The sequence below is a fragment of the Colossoma macropomum genome, unplaced genomic scaffold (assembly GCF_904425465.1).
Source record: "Colossoma macropomum unplaced genomic scaffold, Colossoma_macropomum, whole genome shotgun sequence".
Lineage (NCBI taxonomy): Eukaryota > Metazoa > Chordata > Actinopteri > Characiformes > Serrasalmidae > Colossoma > Colossoma macropomum.
This window is the reverse complement of record NW_023494798.1, coordinates 14,624,779-14,644,913: the sequence shown is the minus strand read 5'-3', so window position 1 is coordinate 14,644,913 and position 20,135 is coordinate 14,624,779. Positions and strand designations below refer to the sequence as shown.

General features: G+C 41.4%; 1 protein-coding gene across 1 annotated transcript in view; it reads right to left on the bottom strand.

The window, feature by feature from the left end:
• Positions 1-4,215: 4,215 nt before the first annotated feature.
• The window catches only part of znf423 (zinc finger protein 423), a 193,731-nt gene continuing 177,811 nt past the window's right edge, over positions 4,216-20,135 (bottom strand). Inside the window, 1 exon segment of the mRNA XM_036584852.1 lies at positions 4,216-5,040. Coding sequence (XP_036440745.1) covers positions 5,011-5,040 — 30 coding nt within the window. The 3' untranslated portion in view covers positions 4,216-5,010.

The window sequence follows — 20,135 nt, the reverse complement described above, 5'->3', positions numbered from 1 at the left end:
GCGCATAGTTTTAAACAGTTTTCTTGACTGCCTAAGACTTATGCACAGTATGTTTACATACAACCAGATAACAAATTAAAGGAAACACCTGAGTAAATGAGTGGAGAAAATAACAAGTGCAGATGCATCCTGGCTGGTGTACTGCATGATACAGTTAAGCAGTCAATATCCTACCAGATTTTAGATCAAGATGGCAGGAGCTTCACTCACAGAGACTGCTCAACTGGCCAGTGTTTCAATAGGAACAGTGACCAAAGTGATACCTGCATGTACGTCTGAGGGAAATACATCAGTTTATTTATTTTTTTTAATTTTTACCCCGATTTTCTCCCCAATTTAGTCGTAGCCAATTCCACCCCGCTAGTTAGGACTCCCCCAATCACACGATGCTATCAACGCTAGGAGGGTGAAGGCTAACACAGGCTTCCTCCGAGACCTGTGAAGCCAACCACCGCTTTCTTTTCGAACTGCCGCACACGCAACGTCACTGGACAGCTGAACGCGCTCGGAGGAAAGCGCCAACCGCCAGATCTGTTACGTCAGCTAACAGACGCCTGCGCTGACTAGCATCGCGCTGAGTGGAAATACATCAGTTAAAGGGGAACTCCACTGATTTTCAAAATTTCTCCGTAATTCAGTGGTTATGATGTAAACAAAGTCATTTAGAGTGATTTGGTGTTAAGTATTTAATTTGTAGAGAAACTTACCAGTGCATATTTTCTTTATAGTAGTGGTGATATTAACCAGCGGTTCCAGTGTCTACAATGCTAAGCCATTTTGTTTACTATCCAAAAACAACCAGTGAACCCACAGGTGTCTTCTGAGATTATATATGTAATGTTGAGGATGGTAAAATAGTGGTCAGTCTGAAAAAATAAGTTATAATAAATAAGTTAAGAGTGTGTTTTGGAAGAATTAGTGAACTGAACACACCTAACTTTTTTGAAATGTGTTGCTGACATCAAATTCAAAATGGGCATTTTTTTTTAATAACATTTGATATGTTGTCCTTGTACTACTTTCCATTAAATACAGGCTTTAAATGTTCTGCACATCATTGCATTTTGTTTCCATTTTGCACATTTTTATTTAATTTTTTTTGCTGAGGTTCACTTACAATGTTTGTGTGGATTTTGCACCAAAACACTAATCTATTTGTACATAAATATTTCTCCGCCTCTCTTAATCTACATCAACAGGCTGCTGTTGTAACTGGGCTTTTAAGACTGGTATATGTTAATGACCTCTATTCTGATTGCCGGTCCTGTATTGGGATCGATTTAAATAAATAAATAAATAATAAAACAGTGCTGAAATGCTCCTTATAACTTCAGCGTAAATTAGATATACAGTTGTATGAAAAAGTTTCCTAGTGTAAACAAAATAAAACATCCTTTACAGAGAACAGACATCTGCACATTTTAGTGCACAATTACTATTTATTGAGTGAATTTAGCGTGTTGGAATTATGTTACATTGAGCAAATAAATAGAAATTGTGCACAAAAATACCCTTATTATGTGTGTTCTCTGTAGAGGATGTTAGTTTTATTTTCACTTAGGAAATCAATAAAGCACAAGTTGACATGAGGTGTTCAAAAGAAAGTCACATAAGACCAGAGGTGTTCAAACGTTTGCGTATGACTGTATGTAAATGAGCTTTTTTTTATGAGATCACAAAAACAAAATTGCAGTTTAGTGTCCTTATATGGCCTGTAAGTACTGATGAGTCAACAGCATGTTTTAAACCTTAACAGTGTTTATATACTACAATAAACTATTTTATTTAACAAACCGAGGCAATTTTGGGTTTCCAAGATATGAGCCCTTTAACAATTTAGTGATAATTGTATTCTGTAGAAACCACAAACAGACACAACCCACAGCCTGTTTGAGAGAATATAAAAGCATAAATAGGCCAAGCCTATATTAGGGCTTATATTTTCAGAATGTTGGCTTTCTATGTGTTTTCTAGTTGAGGCCTATAGTTAAAGTAAATCATATGGTGAGCTGAAACCCCTCTCCCGAGCGCTCCAGTTCGTGCCCCCTGGGTGCCGTGGTGTATCGATGCGTTCCGATGGCTGATTTCTGGGAATGGTACCGACCTTCTGTCCGGCAGAAGTTATGAGGCTCAGTGGCTGAACCAGCTGCTTAAACACATGGATGCAATTAAAGCAGAAACTCAATGGCAAAATAGGAGCCGCAGCTTTAAATAGACATTTCCCTCTCTAAAGTAGATCAGCTGCATTATATTAAACTCATTTTCAAACTGTGCTGTAGTACACGACTAAGGACACATAAAAAAAGTGTTAATTAATTGTCAGGAATGTAAGAAAAGGAGCACTGACCATGCAGTTTATTCCCTCTATGAGTTAACTGAGTGTTTGTTTACTGTAGCTCATTAAGTTTTGAGCACTGTAAAAGTAGATCTTATATGCTGGCCCACATAAAAGTATCGAAGATTAAATATCAGTCTTTTAGCTCTGTCCAGTGCTTGTCCACTGTCTTTTTTATTTCTATGTTCTATTAGTCAAAAATCATGCCACTTTTTTAAATTATGTGAGATATTTTGGGGGTTGTGGGATGGTTGTCCAAAAGTACATAGTTGAGTTACAACAGAGCTGCAGTATGGATCATTCTACCAAATTGGTTCAAAGTCAGAGTTGAAAAAATATTTCAGACTTTTAACTAACTTAAACTTTAGACTGAAGTTTTGTTCTGAGTGACTCTATAAATTGATGTTTATTTTATTAAAATAAATGATTGAACATTCCATTTTGTCAATCCTAAAACAATCATAACACTATTGAAACTTTACCAAATATTTCAGCTGTGACTGTTTTACTGGTGACAGATGACACTCAAAAACACTAGTACACAACCAGCAAACACAGCTTTGAGCAGTTGTACACACATAAAATTAGATTATTTTCATTAAAACACAAAGAAGTTTACTTGTTTTTTACAAAATACAGACAATTTTTTTAAGTTGCACACTGATTTTCAGACTTTGGGACACATTTACTTCAAAACAATGGGATCTAACTGCTCACCATGTGGCCATGAGGGACAGAGATGCAATCTCACTTCCTGTTCTAAAATGCAGGGGTGTGGCTAAAATAAGGCTCCACCTATGGACTAAAACATTTTGTGTTTCGGTAGTGACATGGAAATGTGGAGCAGCATCTTTTTGAATAGTTTTTATTTAAAAATTAAACTTGTGATAAATCTAAACCTTTCAACTTTAAAGACATCAACAGTTCTTAAAAAATAACTGAAGAAAAAAGTATTCATTATTTTCAAATTTAGGGGTTAGAGTTTGGGATAGACACCTCCCATTAGGAAGCACCCTATAAATGATGATTTTTGTATGTATTTAGCTTATTAATATCTCAATTAATGCATTCATGATTTAAAAAAGTATATAAAAGTTTAATTAGTCAGTAATGTGAATAAGAAAGAAACTCTGCTAACCTGTTCTAGAACCATTTTCAACACTACTGCACTATAATTGTTTGATAATTATTTTAATAACAGTTATTAGCAGTCCTTTTTTTGTTTTAGTGTTGAAATATTGACATTATAAAGCGTGAGATCAGTGTAAGTGTAATGTCATGGTAGACATATTTTTTGTTTATGCAGTTTTACATTTGAATTGCTGTTTATAGGCTTTAGCCTCCTGACGCTGCCCCTTGTCAGACCAAATTAGCATTCATCTTGTAGGTTACTTAATGTTCATTAGCTGTAATAAAGCATTTATTAACTGACAATTGCACTCATGTACGCCTACTTACAACAAACAATGTGCACTCTACATTTCTTGCTGTTGGAACAAAACCTCCAAACTGGTAACTTTTCAGGGGAAGGAAAAAAACTCTCTAATGTAAGTGACAAGATTTTGTTTAATGTTTGACCACTCCTATTGGTCCATTCATCGTGAACTGTTTACACAATGTAAAGGGCAGCGGTTTCAAATTATGTAAATAAAGAATGACAGAAATGGACATGCAACTGCAATTGTTGTTTAATTTGACCTAATTATTGAGATATTTAACACTATTAACAGCAGTCTCTCCCTAGTGCTACAGCTAGCTAGCAGGACTGGCTACTCTAGCAGGTGTCACTGAGAGGACAGAGGAGGAGAGAGTGAGAGCTGAGAGAAGAGAAGAGAGGCTCCTGTCTGTGGTTGGAGAAAGACACAGCACACACATATTCCCTTTATTCATGATTCATTTATTTGTTTATTTTCAACTGTACTAGTTTTTATTGCAATCTGGTTAATTCACATTTAAAAAGCAGACATCATCCAGTTGAACTGAAATCGATGATATTCATTTTTACAACAACCATAAGGCCCATGAACTGCAAAATCCCATCAAAACCATTACGTTTTTGTCAATTTATATGTTTTTTGTCTTTTTCAATGTAATTAGAAAAAAGAAAATATATATAACAATAATAATAGAAAGGAAAAAAAAGATATTACGACTGGCAAGCATTCACAACACGGCACAAGTACCTATTTACTGCAAGAAAAGGTACAAAAACCAAGAGGGGGGAGAAAGAAATGCATTAAAGGAAAAAAATGGCACCTATGAGTTTTTTTTATACAAGAAGCAACAGAGGACAAGGTAAGTGAAGCATTTCTAGAGACTAAAATCAGAGACAGAAGGGCGTTTCTTTTTTTTTCCTTTCCATTTTTTCCTTTTGTTCCAAAAAAAAAGAAAAAAAAAAAGGAACGCACAAACGGGAAGCAGGGACAATAAAAAATACTGCACGTAGAATACCTTTTTCTCTCCTTTTTTCCCCCTCTCCTTTTCTTTTTTAATAGCATATCCCATTAATATTCATTCCCCACCGTTCGTAATAGCTGCGCCTGGTGGCGGAATCGTTAGAGTTTTACATGTGAGTAGCAAATGACACTTTGATTGGCTGTGATGTTGAAATGGTCGTCCCCCACCGGGCGTGGGTCGGGGTTCCGGCTGAACGGGGCGTCCCGCCGAGGCCGCTCTCACTGCGCGTGCTGGCTCAGTGTGTGGTTCTGCACAGGAAGACAGGAGAACACATGAGGAGAGAAATAATAAGCTACGTGCCCACACCTCCACCCCCCTCCCTCCATCCATCTCTCTCTCCAGCCACCCGCCAGCCCTGTCTGTCCATCTTAGGGCCAGCGCCCCCTCTTTCGTAGGGGAGTACCTGTTCTGTAGCCACATGCCTACCTTTCTTTCTTTCTTTTCTTTTCTTTTTCTTTCGTTCCTTACCCTCCCCCTCTATATTACTGGTGTATTCATACGCGCTGTATCTTTACATGCAAACACTCCTCTTCATCTGGCTCCGAACGGCAGGAAAAACACAGCAGTCATATTATATTTATCTAATATTTGCTCTGCGCTGCTTCTCATCTGCGGCAGCCCGCAACAATCATTTGTTTATTCAGATCTAGGAGTCATGCATCCGTTTTGATACTTATTTATGAATATTTTAACGTATCATCTCAATACCTTATGAGCCCCACATTTTATGGACCCCTGAGCACAACACATAAATTTATAATCACATGTGAATGTGTACCTCTGGTGGAAAGTTAAACTGAGGAAAGAGACACAAAGAGTTGTAAATGCAAAGTAATTCTTCTAAACCATGCTATGTAGCTCAGACCAAAGACACATACAGAAGGTCAGCCCATACCAAGCCTAACAAGCACAAGACCTTCTAAAACGAACTACGTGGAACAATAGCCTGGAAGAAGGAGGCCAGAAACGGCTCACATTTCCCACTTGCCCGACCGGACGGCTCTTTGAAGAATGGCAGCCGCTGTGACCATGAAGGGGTTAAGCTGTAATAAGAGCAGATATGCAGGAGCTTGGTGGGCATTGTGTCGGGGAGATTTCTCTCCGGCTGCTTTTTCCCGTGTGCTTCTCCCCGGACCATAAACCCAATTCCCAGAGAAGAGCGGGCAATCATCCCCCTCTCTTCCCCCTCAAAGCTGCTTTCCAAGATTAATCTCTCCAAGAGAGATAGGCTGTGTTTTTGTGCCCCAATATGAGAGGCAAAAAAAAGGGGAGAGAGGGACGTGCAGGATTAAACATGGTTTTCCGTCGATAAATACTTATTCTTTGGCTCTTATCTGAGTGTGCATGTTGCAAATGACTGCTGGCAAAAGGGCCTCATGGTTCCAGAGGAGGGCCAAGCCACTAGGTTTTAAAACCTCAGCCCGAGGAGCCAATGGAGCCTTTCAGGCTGCCCTGTCTTTCTTCCCTTCTTTCTCTCTTTCTCCTCTTGTCTTCCTCGCGCTCCTCCTCTCCTCCGGCCCCTCCCGTGCAGGAGGGAGAGGAGACGAGCGCGGGAGGAGGGGAGGAGGGCTCTCCAGTGAGGAGGCGCATCTCTCTGGGAGCCACTGACCCCATTATGAGAGCAAACCACTTTTTAGCACCGAGCCTCACTGCCTGCACTACCGCCCCCTGCCAGCAGAGGTCAGCCTTGCCTCTAACTCCGTGCCTGGACTCCCTCACCGAGGAGCAGGGGGAGACAAAACACGCAGAGCTGCAGCATCTCGGACAAAAAAGCAAACACGTCCTGTAGTCCAGTTCTGGTTCAGAACAAGCAGCACAACGGCAGCGGCCCACTGTGACCAAACGCAGCAGTACTGCTTTATTGAACTCAAATCTTATCTTGTTGTAAGATGTTGGATGTATATGTAGCTTTGTTTGTTTATGTATGTAGGTATTTATGTAAGTGCACTTAAATGTTGGTGTGGGAGAGTGAGTACAGCATCCCAGACTAAAGGCAAAAACATCTTGCAGTCCATTTTTCCTTTTATAACTAGGTGGCAGAAAAGCAGTGGTCAGCAATGACTGAACACTTTACAGAACAGGGCTTTGTCAAAGGGTTCAAATACAGTATGTTGTTGCTGTTGGTATTTTTATTGTTATTTATTTATTTCACACCAATTTAAAACAGCTCATATTTAAAACTGCTCACATTTCATGATTCATGATAACATACATTAAATTTAAGAATGTTTCATGATAATATACATTAAAGTTTTTAAGAATTTCAAATATTTTTTTCTCTTACATTATAAATCCTCAGATAAATCTAAATAAAAATATCATTCAGATCTCCTAAGCAGAACCAATATTTTAAGTTTCTGTTCTTGTGTTCGAACTCCAGTACAGCTTTCCTAAACCTGTTAGAACAAAATCGAAGAAATAAAAAAATGACTCAGTTCGCTCCTTTTACATAGGATGTATGTACACCTAATACAACTGAATAGTAGGTTTGGATAGCTATTAGTTGGGCAGCTGTGTTTGTGATGACATGTTCATGCTGTGAAAATTCACTGTTGGTGAGTCAAATAATCGCTTAAATGCTGAATTGCTCTAGTGTATAACTATGAAAAAAGCACATTGTAATTGCTTCATTATTGGTATCGGTATCAGAAAAGAAAAAGCGGTATCGTATATTGGTTGCCTACACAGAACTAAAAAAATTATGATTAAGCAGAAACGGACATTTCAAATTAATAATTTTGTTTTGGAACAATTTTTGGCTGCATATTTATGTCGAGCAAAATACTGTTCATTTCTGGTTTCTGGTTTGTTTGCTGGACAGAGCTGCATATGCTAAAGTGCATATGCCTATATGTAATTCAAACACGCTATTTGTGTCAGTGCATTAAATATTGCTGTGGAAGTGTGAGTGTGTGGCATCACCATGCTTGTGTGTGTATGCATTTGTGTGTGTCTGAGGTGCATGGCCGCCATATGTGTGTTTGTGTAGGTGTGTGTGTTCGTGTGTTTCTCACGCAGGTGCAGTGGGTTGTGTGGAGCTCTATTGATTTGCAGAAGGAGGGATTGAGAGGCAGTGCTGCTCCCTGGGGTCCGAGGGGGTTACACCGCTACTGCAGTGGCCTGATGGAAACTGCACAGTGTGACTGGAGGGGTGGAGAGAGCCCCGCAAAACAAACATCCTCAGTCTCTCTCTCTTTCTCTCTCTCACACACAAACACAGATGTATACACCTCCTGGGACGCTGCACGCACTTAACACTATGCACCAGAGCATGCACATACACACACTGTGCACTAGCACTGCTTACTATCAACCTGATCACACACACTATAACAGTTCCCCCACTCCTGCTCTGCTGCAGTGTACACCCACAGCACACAGACACACACACATTCATGTCCAGCATCATCTCTGTCAGGCGTGCGGCTGATGCGGAGGTGATCACGTCGGTTACACTTGTTTAAATTAGTTAATCAGTGTGTTGGAACACACACGTTTTCCAGGCCCGTCGCAGTTTGCGCTCTTCATTTGAGTGCGTCGTCGGGGGCAGCGCTATTGATCAAGCCGCAGGCGATCGATCGCTGGAATGGTGTGTGTCTCTGAATCTGATAATGACTCGCAGTATGACATCAGTGCTATGCAGCTGTAATTGATATATTCTCAGAGAGAGAGAGAGAGAGAGAGAGAGAGAGAGAGAGAGAGAGAGAGAGAGAGAGAGAGAGAGAAAGCACTCTGTTTAAGAGTGCTGTATATAATTCTATGTCCACAAACAATTCTGACCACCTGAACCTCAGTCCATTCAAACATTTATTAGCACCATGCTCTAAAGGCCAACACAGTGAACAGTCATTTTAGAATGTCAAATGAACCAGCATGAATGGAGGGGGAACAGTCTAGAACAGTGTGGATGATGGATAACATTCTGGAACCGTGTGAAGAGAGAATGGAGCAGAAAAGTCTGGAAGACTGTAAATGGAGGAGAACGTTCTAGAACAATGTGAATGTAGTACAACATTCCAGATCAGCATGGATGGGTGGAAAACGGCAGAGTGTTCTAGAATTGTATGCACAAGGGAGAACATTCTAAAACAGTGTGAATAGATAAGGGCATTTTAGAAGAGTGGGAATGACTGAACCTGTTCTGGAATAGCATGGATAGGTGGGGAACGTTTTAGAACAGTGTGGACGGGGGGATTCTATGCCAGTTCTAGGACAATGTGAACGGAGGAAAACATTCTGGAAGAATGTGAATGGATGTGAATCTTGTGAAGAAAGGATAGCATACGGAATGGATACGGCAGAGTGTTCTAGAATTGTATGCACAACGAAGAACATTCTAGAAATGTGTGAATGGTGGAAAATGTTCTAGGGCAATGTGGATGGGGGAACATTCTGGAACAGCGAGGATGGGTGGAGAACATTGTATAACGCTGTGTATGGGTACAGAATACCCCAGAACAGTATGCACAAGGAAGAACATTCTAGAACAGTGTGAACAGAGGAGAACACTTTGGAATCGTGGAAATGAAGGATAATATACTGGAACAGCATGATACCAGGCTGGAATCCACTGTTTTAGGCTTTGGAATAGTAGGAATCGAGGGCATGGAATTGTTCTGAGCACACTGTGTTTCAGTATAAGCTGGGATACTGTTTAGCACTGGGAACCACTCACCTAAAAGAATTTCTTTCAGCAGAATCAGCAGCACAGTCTGAGGATTTTACAACTGAATGGGTGTCTTCTTCTCCAACCCCGAGTCCTAAACCTGAGCTAGTGCTACCTGCCTGCGTCTTCATAAACATCTCCCCCGTCTCGCACCGCTGCACACAGTCGCACAACACGCAGCTGCATAACACGCATCCGCACCAAAAGTCCTCAGTGTGGCCACTCCAGAGCTCCAGCAGGGGGGAGGCCACGCGCTAGGCGGAACAGCGTGCCTTCTCTTCCCCCCTCTGCTCAGCACCGGGGTAGGGGGGAGGGTGTGCGGTGGGCAGAACAGCCCCTTGGAGCTCAGTCAATATCTACGCTGTCATTGTTTTCCTAAACTGGTTATAAAAGAGAGGCTAAATCCTGCGGAGCTGCGCACTCCTGGGAAATATGGCCCAGTCGCATTACTAATGCAGAGACCGCCAGACTGCTGCACCCGCTAAGGGGGAGGAGGGAGAGAGGGAGAGAGAGGGAGAGAGGGAGGGCAATGGAGAGATAAAGAAAAAAAAATCAAATCTGCGTTTCCCAACACTGCCTCTTTTCACACACAGAGCATGTACACGCTGCCGGACCGGAGCTGCTGTCATGTCACTTTCAATCAGGGCTCTGTGTGTGTGTGTGTGAGTGTGTGTGTGTGTATATGTGCCGCAGGGCCCCTGGCTCCCGGCTCTGTGGTGCCCCCTGGGGACAGTGCAGTGTCGGTGAGACTGTAATGTGTTGGCTAGCTCTGTTGAAACAGAAAAAGAGAAAGAGAGAGAGAAACAGACAGGGAGACAAATGCTAGCAGAATGCTGGCTGCACAATAGATACAGTCATAGTTATAAGAAGAATAATTGTGGTTGGTTTCCCGTCAGTAGACTGAGTCTGTCTTTTGACTTTATCGTGTAACCATGCTACACTATATTTGGTTGACACGAAGCCTACATTTACATTTCAGAGGTGAAGTGGCACAAATCTGATTTCCTTTTGCCTTAATGTAACACAGATGTGATTTTTTTCAGAGCTGTGAGAACAAAAATCTGATCTGATACAATCAAATTTGAGCCATTCTTATACGTGATTCTAGATTGGACACATACCCGGTACAGCAGCATGCGTGCAAAATGAGAACGCTCAGATCAGAATTGATTTGTGGTGCAGTGTTGGCCCTTATGTCAGGAGATTCGATCCCCAGCGACGCAACAGCCATCTGTGGCTGGGAGGGCAAGAGAGCATAACTGGTCTAGCTAACTCTGGATGAGGACGGTCCTCCCATTCTCATCATTCAGCACGATGCTAGTTAATGTGGCCATTTGTTAGCTAATGTAACAGACTTGGCAGTTAGCAATCTCCTCCAAGCATGTTGAACTGCCCAGTAACACTGTGTTAGCAGCAGCTTACAAGCCTTAACAAGCCATGAGCCTGCCGGTGGGCCCAAAGTGTTATTACACACTACTGTAACCTAAGAATAGCTCCATTAGTTTGCACTGAATGTGTCAGAGGTGAGTTCACACTAACGACAGATATGGGTCACTTTCAAACACTGCCATGACAAATGTGAACACACAAAAATCTGATTAAAGCAATAAGGATTACAATGTGAACATATACTCTATACTGGTATACCAGTGTAGGGGTTACACCATAATACTGATTTTTTAGTGTTAGTGGCATTGACAGATTACAAAAACTTGTTAACTGCAAGTTTTGACATTTACTTGTTGCTGGAAGTTGTTTTGATACAACAGTTTAAATACATACAAATAAATTAGGATGTTTCCTTTCTGGAAATCTACTTTCTTACTGGTTAGTGTTCCTGTGGTGTAACTTTAAGAAAAGAAAATAGTCCAATCCAAGTGAGGTAGGTTAGGTTTGTAAAACATTCTTTCATTCATTAACTTTATTATTGCAAATCTCAATATCATCTGATACTGCAGTGCTATGATATATTACTAAAATATTAAGACACTGAGTTTTATCAATATAAGGCAACACTAGGCCAACCATTATATACCATGTGCACTGTACACCACACAGCAGTCACACACAAGACGCAAACTAAAACGCCAGACATCTAAGCAGTGCTCCCTGCCAGTCTCTCTATAGGCCTGGGTCTGCAGACTGGACACAAACAGGAAGAGGAAACACTGAGGTTGGCGGGAGAGAGACAGAGAAAGAGAGAGGTGTTGCAGGGAGGGGCGGGGGGCAGTGTGTGTGTAGCTTTTGCTCTCAGGACGCAGGCCTGTCCCTCTCTGCTCCGTTTTTAACACAAAATGAAAAATCACCTTCGCCGCCTGGTGCACTTTAGTGCGGCTTATTTTTAGACCCACTTGACAGTCTTCCAAGGGCCGGAGACTAACAGATGGGCTGTCTTAAAGCTTCATATGCTCCCAGCTCTCACCTCCCAGAGACAGGAAACTCACTTGGGAGCGCGCTACAAATAAACGGCCCCCTGCCCTGCCCCTGGATTCCCTCTCCACACACGCACACACACTCAGGCCAGCCTGCACCCAGCCTGTCCAGTGATTGTCCACGTCCCTGTCCTCCCTCTCTGCGGCAGTGTCCTGTTTCACTACGGCGCACTGCAGCCTGCCCCCTGCACGCTAACCCAAGGGGACTTCTTCCTGCCCCTGCTGCTGCCACTTAGTACTGCCAGCACTGGACTCTCATACCACTGACTCATACACGACCGATACACCCAAGTTCACAAACACAAAACAACACCACAAAAATAAACATAAAATATACAATGTGCAACAACCTTTGCACAGGCAACATTTTATGTTTTATTTGTTTCCCAGTAAGTTAAATTCAGCAAATAAACAGTAACTGTGCCTTAACAAGTGCAGACGTGTGTTCTTTGTAGATGTTGTGTTTATTTATTTTAACTTAGAAAATCAACATGTCATTTGACCAGGGGTGTTTAATCTTTTGCATGCAACCATATGTAACAACTGGGGATGTAAATCTCTGACCTCATGATTAGATTCACTTATGATTCCTTAGGGCATGATTTGATGGACCATAAAATGACTGCACAACCTATTTATACAATAGTGGATTAAAAACAATACATCAGTCTTTTTAATATTTAAAAACAGCCAGAGAGTTTTATTGTGGCTAAAAAATGATGGACAATTTATTAAATTTTAATAAAATAGATTATAATTGATATAAAAATCGATATAAGTGACTGTTCTAATTTGTTAATTTAGCTTCTTTAAGGCGCAAACATTGCGGACACAGACATGCACACATAGCCTGTATAATGTCAATAGAAAAGAAAAACAATGCAACTGGAAGCTCTAGAGAAGCCACACATGAGCCTAACGTTATGATGCCCAATACCAAGCATCGTTAGAGGAGTGTAAAGCCTCCCTGTACTGGACTGAGGAGCAGTGGAACTGTGTGTTCTGGGGCGATGGAGCACCTTTGTGATGACCAGGAGTGGCGGTTGTGATCCAGAACCAATCATCCAAAATCAGTACTTGACCTCACTAAGGCTCTTGTGGCTGAATGCAATCAAATCCTCAAAGCTATGTTCCAACATCTATTATAATGCCTCCTCAGAAGAGAATAAAGCGGGGACATAGCCCCTTTTGATGCCTTGATATATGTAACTGCTGATCTGGAGTCAGTACTTTCTAAGTCTTACCTTAAAACTAACTGTAACTGTAGTTTAAGTAGCCAGAATTATTTCACTGCTATTCAAAGAAAGGAATATGTATCTTGCCACCACCATTTTGCTAATTAGCCCTCTAGTTCTCCCTAGTTTACCTACAAATTATGAACATTGTTGTCATGAACATGCATGAAAACAAACAAACAAATACACAAATGACTGAATTTATCATTTTCCTTGATGAATAAGCGTGGGTGAGAGTGTGCAGGTGAAATCATTCATGAATCTCTCTCTGATTCTCCTTTACTACACAGTGGCCCTGACCTACTGCTCCATTCTGCGAGCTTAGAGCAGTCTGCTGGCACTCACACACACACACACACACACACACACACACACACACACACACACACACATCCCTCATACACTTCTCTCCCTCACTTAATATCAAACACCTGCACATATACACACACAAGTGCCTCTGTCCCACACTTGTCTGATGAGAACACATTTTTCAGGCAATTAGTCATCCAATTATTCTGAACAAATTAAGCAGCTTTGGGATGTATCTTAAGAAATGTACTTCCTGGTGGCTAATAAGGTATTTTTATATGTCAACACAGTGAAAAAAAGACACTGAATTACACGCTCTCAGATACATACGCATGCAGACAAAGCCCACTCTGACACACACACACACAGTGCTGTAGTGGTGGCTGAGCTCAAAGGGACGGGGAGGCTCGAGTGCCAGATGAGCTCGAGGGTCCCAGACGGGCCGTGTCATGGGTGACAGCGCCGCGGTAGGCTAAAGCTATGCTACGCTACGCTAACCGTGTTCCGCTGCTCAGAGACGCACCGGAGTACACACACTGCCTTTCCGTGTCACAGCCGCAACACACCCCTGCATGCCTCCAGGGAGTGGGCCGGCTTTACTACAATACAGCCCTAAACTCAGAGAGAGAGAGAGAGAGAGAGAGAGAGAGATAGAGAAAGAGACAGAGAGAGAGAGAAAGAGAGACAGAGAAAGAGACAGAGAGAGAGACAAAGAGAGACAAAGAGAGAGACAGAGAGAGAGAGGAAGTAGAAGCCTCGGTAACATGCATTATAGGTTAGCAATATCCATATCTGTACGCTGTCATAACAGTACACTAGAAAGAGAAAGAGAGACAGGAAAGGAACAGAGAAAGAGAAAGTGTGAGAGAGAAAGCAACAGAAATGGAGAGAGAATAAGAGAGATAAAAAGAAGGGGAGAAAATGACAAGAAGGGAGAACAGATAGAGAGCGAAAAATAGAGGATAGATAGGAGGATAGAAAGATAGAGATAGAGGGACAGAGAGAGGACAGAAAGAGAGGGAGAGAAAGTACGATAAAGGGAGGGAAAGAGAAAGAGAGACAGCAGAAGTGTAGGTAACATGCATTACAGGTGGGCAATACCCTTATCATTATACTGTTATAACAGTGCACTGGACTGACATGGCTCATTTATGAAAAAGAGAGAGGAGAGAGTGTGACAGGAAGAGAGACACAGAAAGAGAGAGAGAGAGAGAGAGAGAGAGAAGGGGAGAGAGAGAGAGAGAAGGGGAGAGAAGTTTGCTGTCAGCACTATGTGATTTATAGAGCGTACTGTCTGACTCGTTGCTGAATGGAGAATGCCAAGGTGTGAGAGACCCCTACCTGTGTGTGTGTGATTGTGTGTAAGAGAATGTGTAGGTGAACACAATGCAAGACCCCTCCCTGTGTGGGTGTGAGTGAGAGAGAGAGAGAAACACAAGACCCCTTCCTGTGTGATGTGCATGCGTGTGTGTGTGTGAGAGAGGTGTAAGAACTCTACCTGTGTGTGTGAAAGTGAGTGTGTGAAGGACCCCTGCCAGTGTGTGCTCTCCATGCGAGAGATCATTAGAGGAGCATACCAGCACATAATATACAGTGTGATTACTCCAGCAGTTCTCCACACACACACACACACACATCTTGCCATTTAACAATTTAATATATCACTTAATATATGGGTTACACTCTATATTACAGTCACTTTAGCTCTAGGTAAAGGGTTCTAGTTAACAATTCGCTAAGTATGTAATAAACTCCACAGTACTTTGTTTAAATTTTGTTTATTTTGTTTAAAAAGTACTGGGTAGTTATGTGATGTAAAAAACTCTGCACAAATAAAGTACAAAGAGTCTTACACAGTTTGTACAAGCTGCCTACAAATGAACATGAACATGGACTGTAAAAGAAAACAATTCTGTTTGTCTTCTTATTTTGTCTTGTCAATAATTTATGTGGTATCAGAGAACGTACTGACTGCTGATGTGAACCACAAGTTCACTGCTAGCATTTATGACTTTTCAGGTTTGTAAGTTTACAAGGACATCTGGTGCGCTCTGAATCTACTACATCTAATTCTACAGAGGAAAATGAATAAAAATCCAGAACTTTACTTGGAGGAAGTGTTCTGTTTTGTTGGAGTGAAAGGGGAGTCCTACAGAAATGTCTGCTGTATACTGCAATATATGATTCCGCCATTCACATAGCTGAGAGGCAGGCTGAGCAAACTAATGTTAAAAGCTAGGTAAATGCAGTTCCAATCCAATGCCATACAAATTTCCATCTCTACCTAACGTTTTCACAATGCACCACCATCTCCTGCCTGATCCTGAGTCGTCCCTCCGTTCATTACAGGGGTGTCCAGGCTTCTAACTTAAAAGAGAAGTTCTCAGAGTTTTCTCACCACCTTCAGTCTTTCATACTTTAACCATATGTCAAAGGCATGGTCTGAACTAGCAACCTAGATAACACATTACTATAGAGCAGTGTTCATAAGCCTACATGACACTTACATAAACACCATAAACTTCATGACAGCTTACATAAATCCACCATTATAAACACATTCTATTTAGGCATCTTTTGTCATAAAGGCTGCACCTTCTGACATGAGGCTGTCATGACACTTTTTGGGGTGAAATGACAGACTTTGCAGCTCAGAGTATGTCACAGTGACATAATGCGGATAATAACACGTCAGGTGTTATGTTAGGTGAGTTGACAAAAGTGGCCTTTATGACAGATGATGGCTTTTAGAATAAGCATTTATACATGTTTATGTAGATTTATGTCAGTTGTCATAATGAGTTTATATAGATCATTCTACCAAATTGGTTCAGAGTTCTTTTTTACACTAAAATCATTTTGCTTTGAGTGACCCTTTATCTTAATTATGTTTATTTTATTTAAAAAATAACAACATTCTGTTTTGTCAGTACTGAAACAATCATAACACTATGAAAACTTTATCAAATGTTTCGATAGTGACAATTTTAGACACTTTTGAGCAGAACTTAAAATGCTAGCCAGTACATGACTAGTAAACACAGCTTTTCACGGTATTATCACAGTATTTTTAATTAAAACACAAAAAAATCTACTTAAGTGCAGAAATACAGAAAAGTCTTAATGTTAAACACTGTTTTTTAGACTCTGGGATAAATTTACTTCAGAAAAATGGGATCTAACTGCTCACAATGTAGCCATGAGAGACAAAGGTGCAGTCTCACGTCTCATTTCCTGCTCTTAAATGCAGGGGTGTGGCTAAAATAAGGCTCCGCCTATGCACCGAACTCTCTGTGTGTTGGTAATGACATGAAAACATGAGACAGCATTTTTTTGAAAAACTTTTTTTTAATTTAAATATTAAACAAAATACACAAAAAGTATTGTGAATATTATGTTCACAGATTAAAATTTAGGGGTTAGGGTTTGGGACAGTCACCTCCCAGCAGAAAGTACCCCATAACTGACACTTTAGTATATATTTAACTTATTATTTCAATTAATATCTTTGGTTTAAATAGATGATACTTTTATCCTTGCAAATATGTTAGATCTGAATAATAATAATTATTTTTTGTTACTGTGGGATCGCAGCTTGAACTAATTTGGTAGAATAGTCCATAAAGGTGTCCTTTAGCCTTTGTGAACACTGCCCCACAGCATGATGCGTTAACAACTGGCATAAAAAATTTACACTGTCAGTGCTGGTTAGTGATCAGGACTTTTTTAGCTAGCTAACTGGAAATCACCCCCGCCCTGTGCTTTATAGGTGTGTGTGTGTGTGTGTGTACTCCGTGTTTAGAGCGGTGAGAGTCATCTGGGCGACAGCACTTCAGCTCATACGTCACTGTCACAATGCTGACAGTTACAGTCCCAATCTGGCAACCAACACACCAGACGACAACACGGCACGCAGCGCAGCGCTGTAGCACCAGCACACACGCTCTGCTCAACTGTCGCTCTGACTGGGGCACACACACTCGGAGAGTAGAGTCTATTTTGTCCCTCTCTCTCTCATGTTGTGTCTGTCCCGATCTCCCTCTCTGTTTTCTGTGTGTCACAGATAGAACGATGAAAACAATGGCAGCCGCAGAAAGCGAAGGGCTAAAGAAGTGAGTGTCAGATATGAGAACAAGCTTTACACTAGCCCCAATGGATCCTCTCCCCTCTTCCCTACCTCCCTCCCCTTTTCCTTTCCTTCCCTCCCTCCTTCTCCCCCTTGCGCTCCCCTCCCTCTTTTTCTCTCTCACCACTCCTCAAATTATTCAATTTAGAGCAGACGCCACATCTCCCCGTGTGCCAAGCTGCTGAAGTTTACTCCCTCTCCCTCGCTCCATCCATCTCTCCTTCTCTCCACCCTCTTATAGATCGTCATCCCGAGCAGTGGTGTTTCTTGAACAAATCGCGTAGGTGCCTATGTCTCACGAAAGTGTGGAGAATTTGCAAACCGATGCATACTTTATCATTATTCATTACACACACGCAAGCAGGCATGCGCGCAGACACACACAGCGCCCCGAACCGGTGTCCCATGTCGTAATAAAATGAATGTGAACGTCTTGATTTTCTCTGAAGATTAGTGTAGCTCCCATGGCGCGCGGGTTTGATTTGAATTCACCAGGCCACAATCTCGTCTGAGGCTCTGTCTCAGCAAGGGCAGGGGAACAAAACAACAACAAAAACAGGTAAACAACTTAAACATGTCCCCTCCTGCTCGGGCTTACTTCAGCGGCAGGCAGCCGTCCACTGCGGGCGTGCGCGCATGTGCGTGTATTCCCCTAATGCCCCAACAAACTGCTTTCACACACGGCAACATCACTTATCCTCCCATACGCCATGATCTCACTGTCTGCATACCAAAGCAGCGAAACATTAGAACGACAAACAAAAACCACATAACAGGATAATCTCATCATTCCATTAGTCAAGGAGTGATTTCATTTGCTTACTTTCATGGTCAACTCTGTCTTCCACAGCATATTGTCAATGACACATTTGAAGAAGTTGGGGAAGTTGGCTTTGACCCTTTTAAGTCTGCCCACACAGAGGTCGGGCTGAGTGCATGTCCACGCTGGGCTTGGGAAAAGGTATCAGTATGTGGAATTGACCTATCCATGCTCCGCCCACAAGTGTGTTCTTTCCTTGCAAGTGTTACTAGGTTTGACAACCTTTAGGCCCAGGACACGCTAAGCTAACTGTCGGCCACTGGATAACATCAGGCGATTGGTGAGTGTGGTGGCCAACCGTCGCTTGTAGTCAGTGTGGTGTGTACAGCATTGTTGGCTCCAGCCCATTCTCATCATCGCCTTTGAACACATTGAATCAGGCACGTTGACAGGACAAATGAAGGGATAAAGGAAAGAAAGACAGCAACACAAGAAAAATGCACTCTCAAGAGCACAAACATACAGAATACCTTCATTTTCCAAAGCCAGCAAAGTTTTAGCACTAGGAAAGGGCATTTTAACTGTTTTTACTATTCAAATGCCCAAATATTTTAACAAATAACATGTGACTCGTATTCCCAAAGAGTTTATATTCCAAAATATATTGTTATAAATAAACTTGGAGGTATCAGAGCTCTGACAGTGGCCTTTTTTTATAGTTCTGTTATATAATTACAAACTTGTGCCAATCATACATTTTCATTCAGTGTTTAATGTTTAAACATTCACTTTTATTTAGCCACCTATCACTGCTAATAGTGGTTTACTTTCACTTTCATACTCTAGTTTTAGCTTCACATGGACATTTTAAGCTTACAATACATTCAAAGAACGTATTCTTTACTTTGTACCGTGCAGTTTTAAAGTTAGATCACTGCCAGCTACTGCTATACTGAGTGCATGTCGTCAGTCAGCTGTAGTCTTCATGGTGTGTTCACGTGCAAATCTTCAAAGAATATGACAAGCAACAATGAGCTGACGGAAGTCGATCATCAGTCGGACATAGTTGGCGCTGGCTCTTATACGCCAGCTTAGTGCGTCCCTGACCATACAGAACATCAGCAAAAATAACATTAGAGAAGCTGTAGCACACTCTGTTTTTATCAAAATATCTGCATTTATTGTGTTATTTTAACTTCAAATGATATCCTGCATGCATGCGAGGGTTATAAATAGGACCGGGTGGAGTTTTTTTGTTGTGTAATCAACATTTGCACCATGGCAAATTTATTGTTTCCAACCTGCTTAATTTCGATTAGCTATAATAAGAATCCAACAATTTAAACTGGAAACTTGATAGTGACATGCAGCTAAATAAAGCACAGTATGATTTCTCGTTATGTTGAACAGAATTTTTGCCAGTGTTCTGTAAAGCTTGTCCAACTTTGCAACAGTTGCTTTTAAAGCACGGCATTGGTGGGCAGAGCTACTGCATGTTTTCAGTCATTATTTTAAAAGGAGCACAATATTGCCTTTTTCATTGAATACACTGTGGTTGCAAGCATATTCAGGATTTTTATACTGTAAAGGGCTTATTATTAATTTATTTCAGAGCAAACAATTATGTCACTGAAATGCATACATTTTTGGATATAAATCACATTATTAAAGCCTTAGAGTAAATTAAACAGCTGCTTTTTGCTTCAGCATTAGGGGTTCATTTAGAACAAGGCTTCAGCTATGGAGTCAACATTCCCTGAAGCCTGAAGTGAAACCTCAGATAAACAGGCATGCTGCTTATGGAGTAGTAATGCT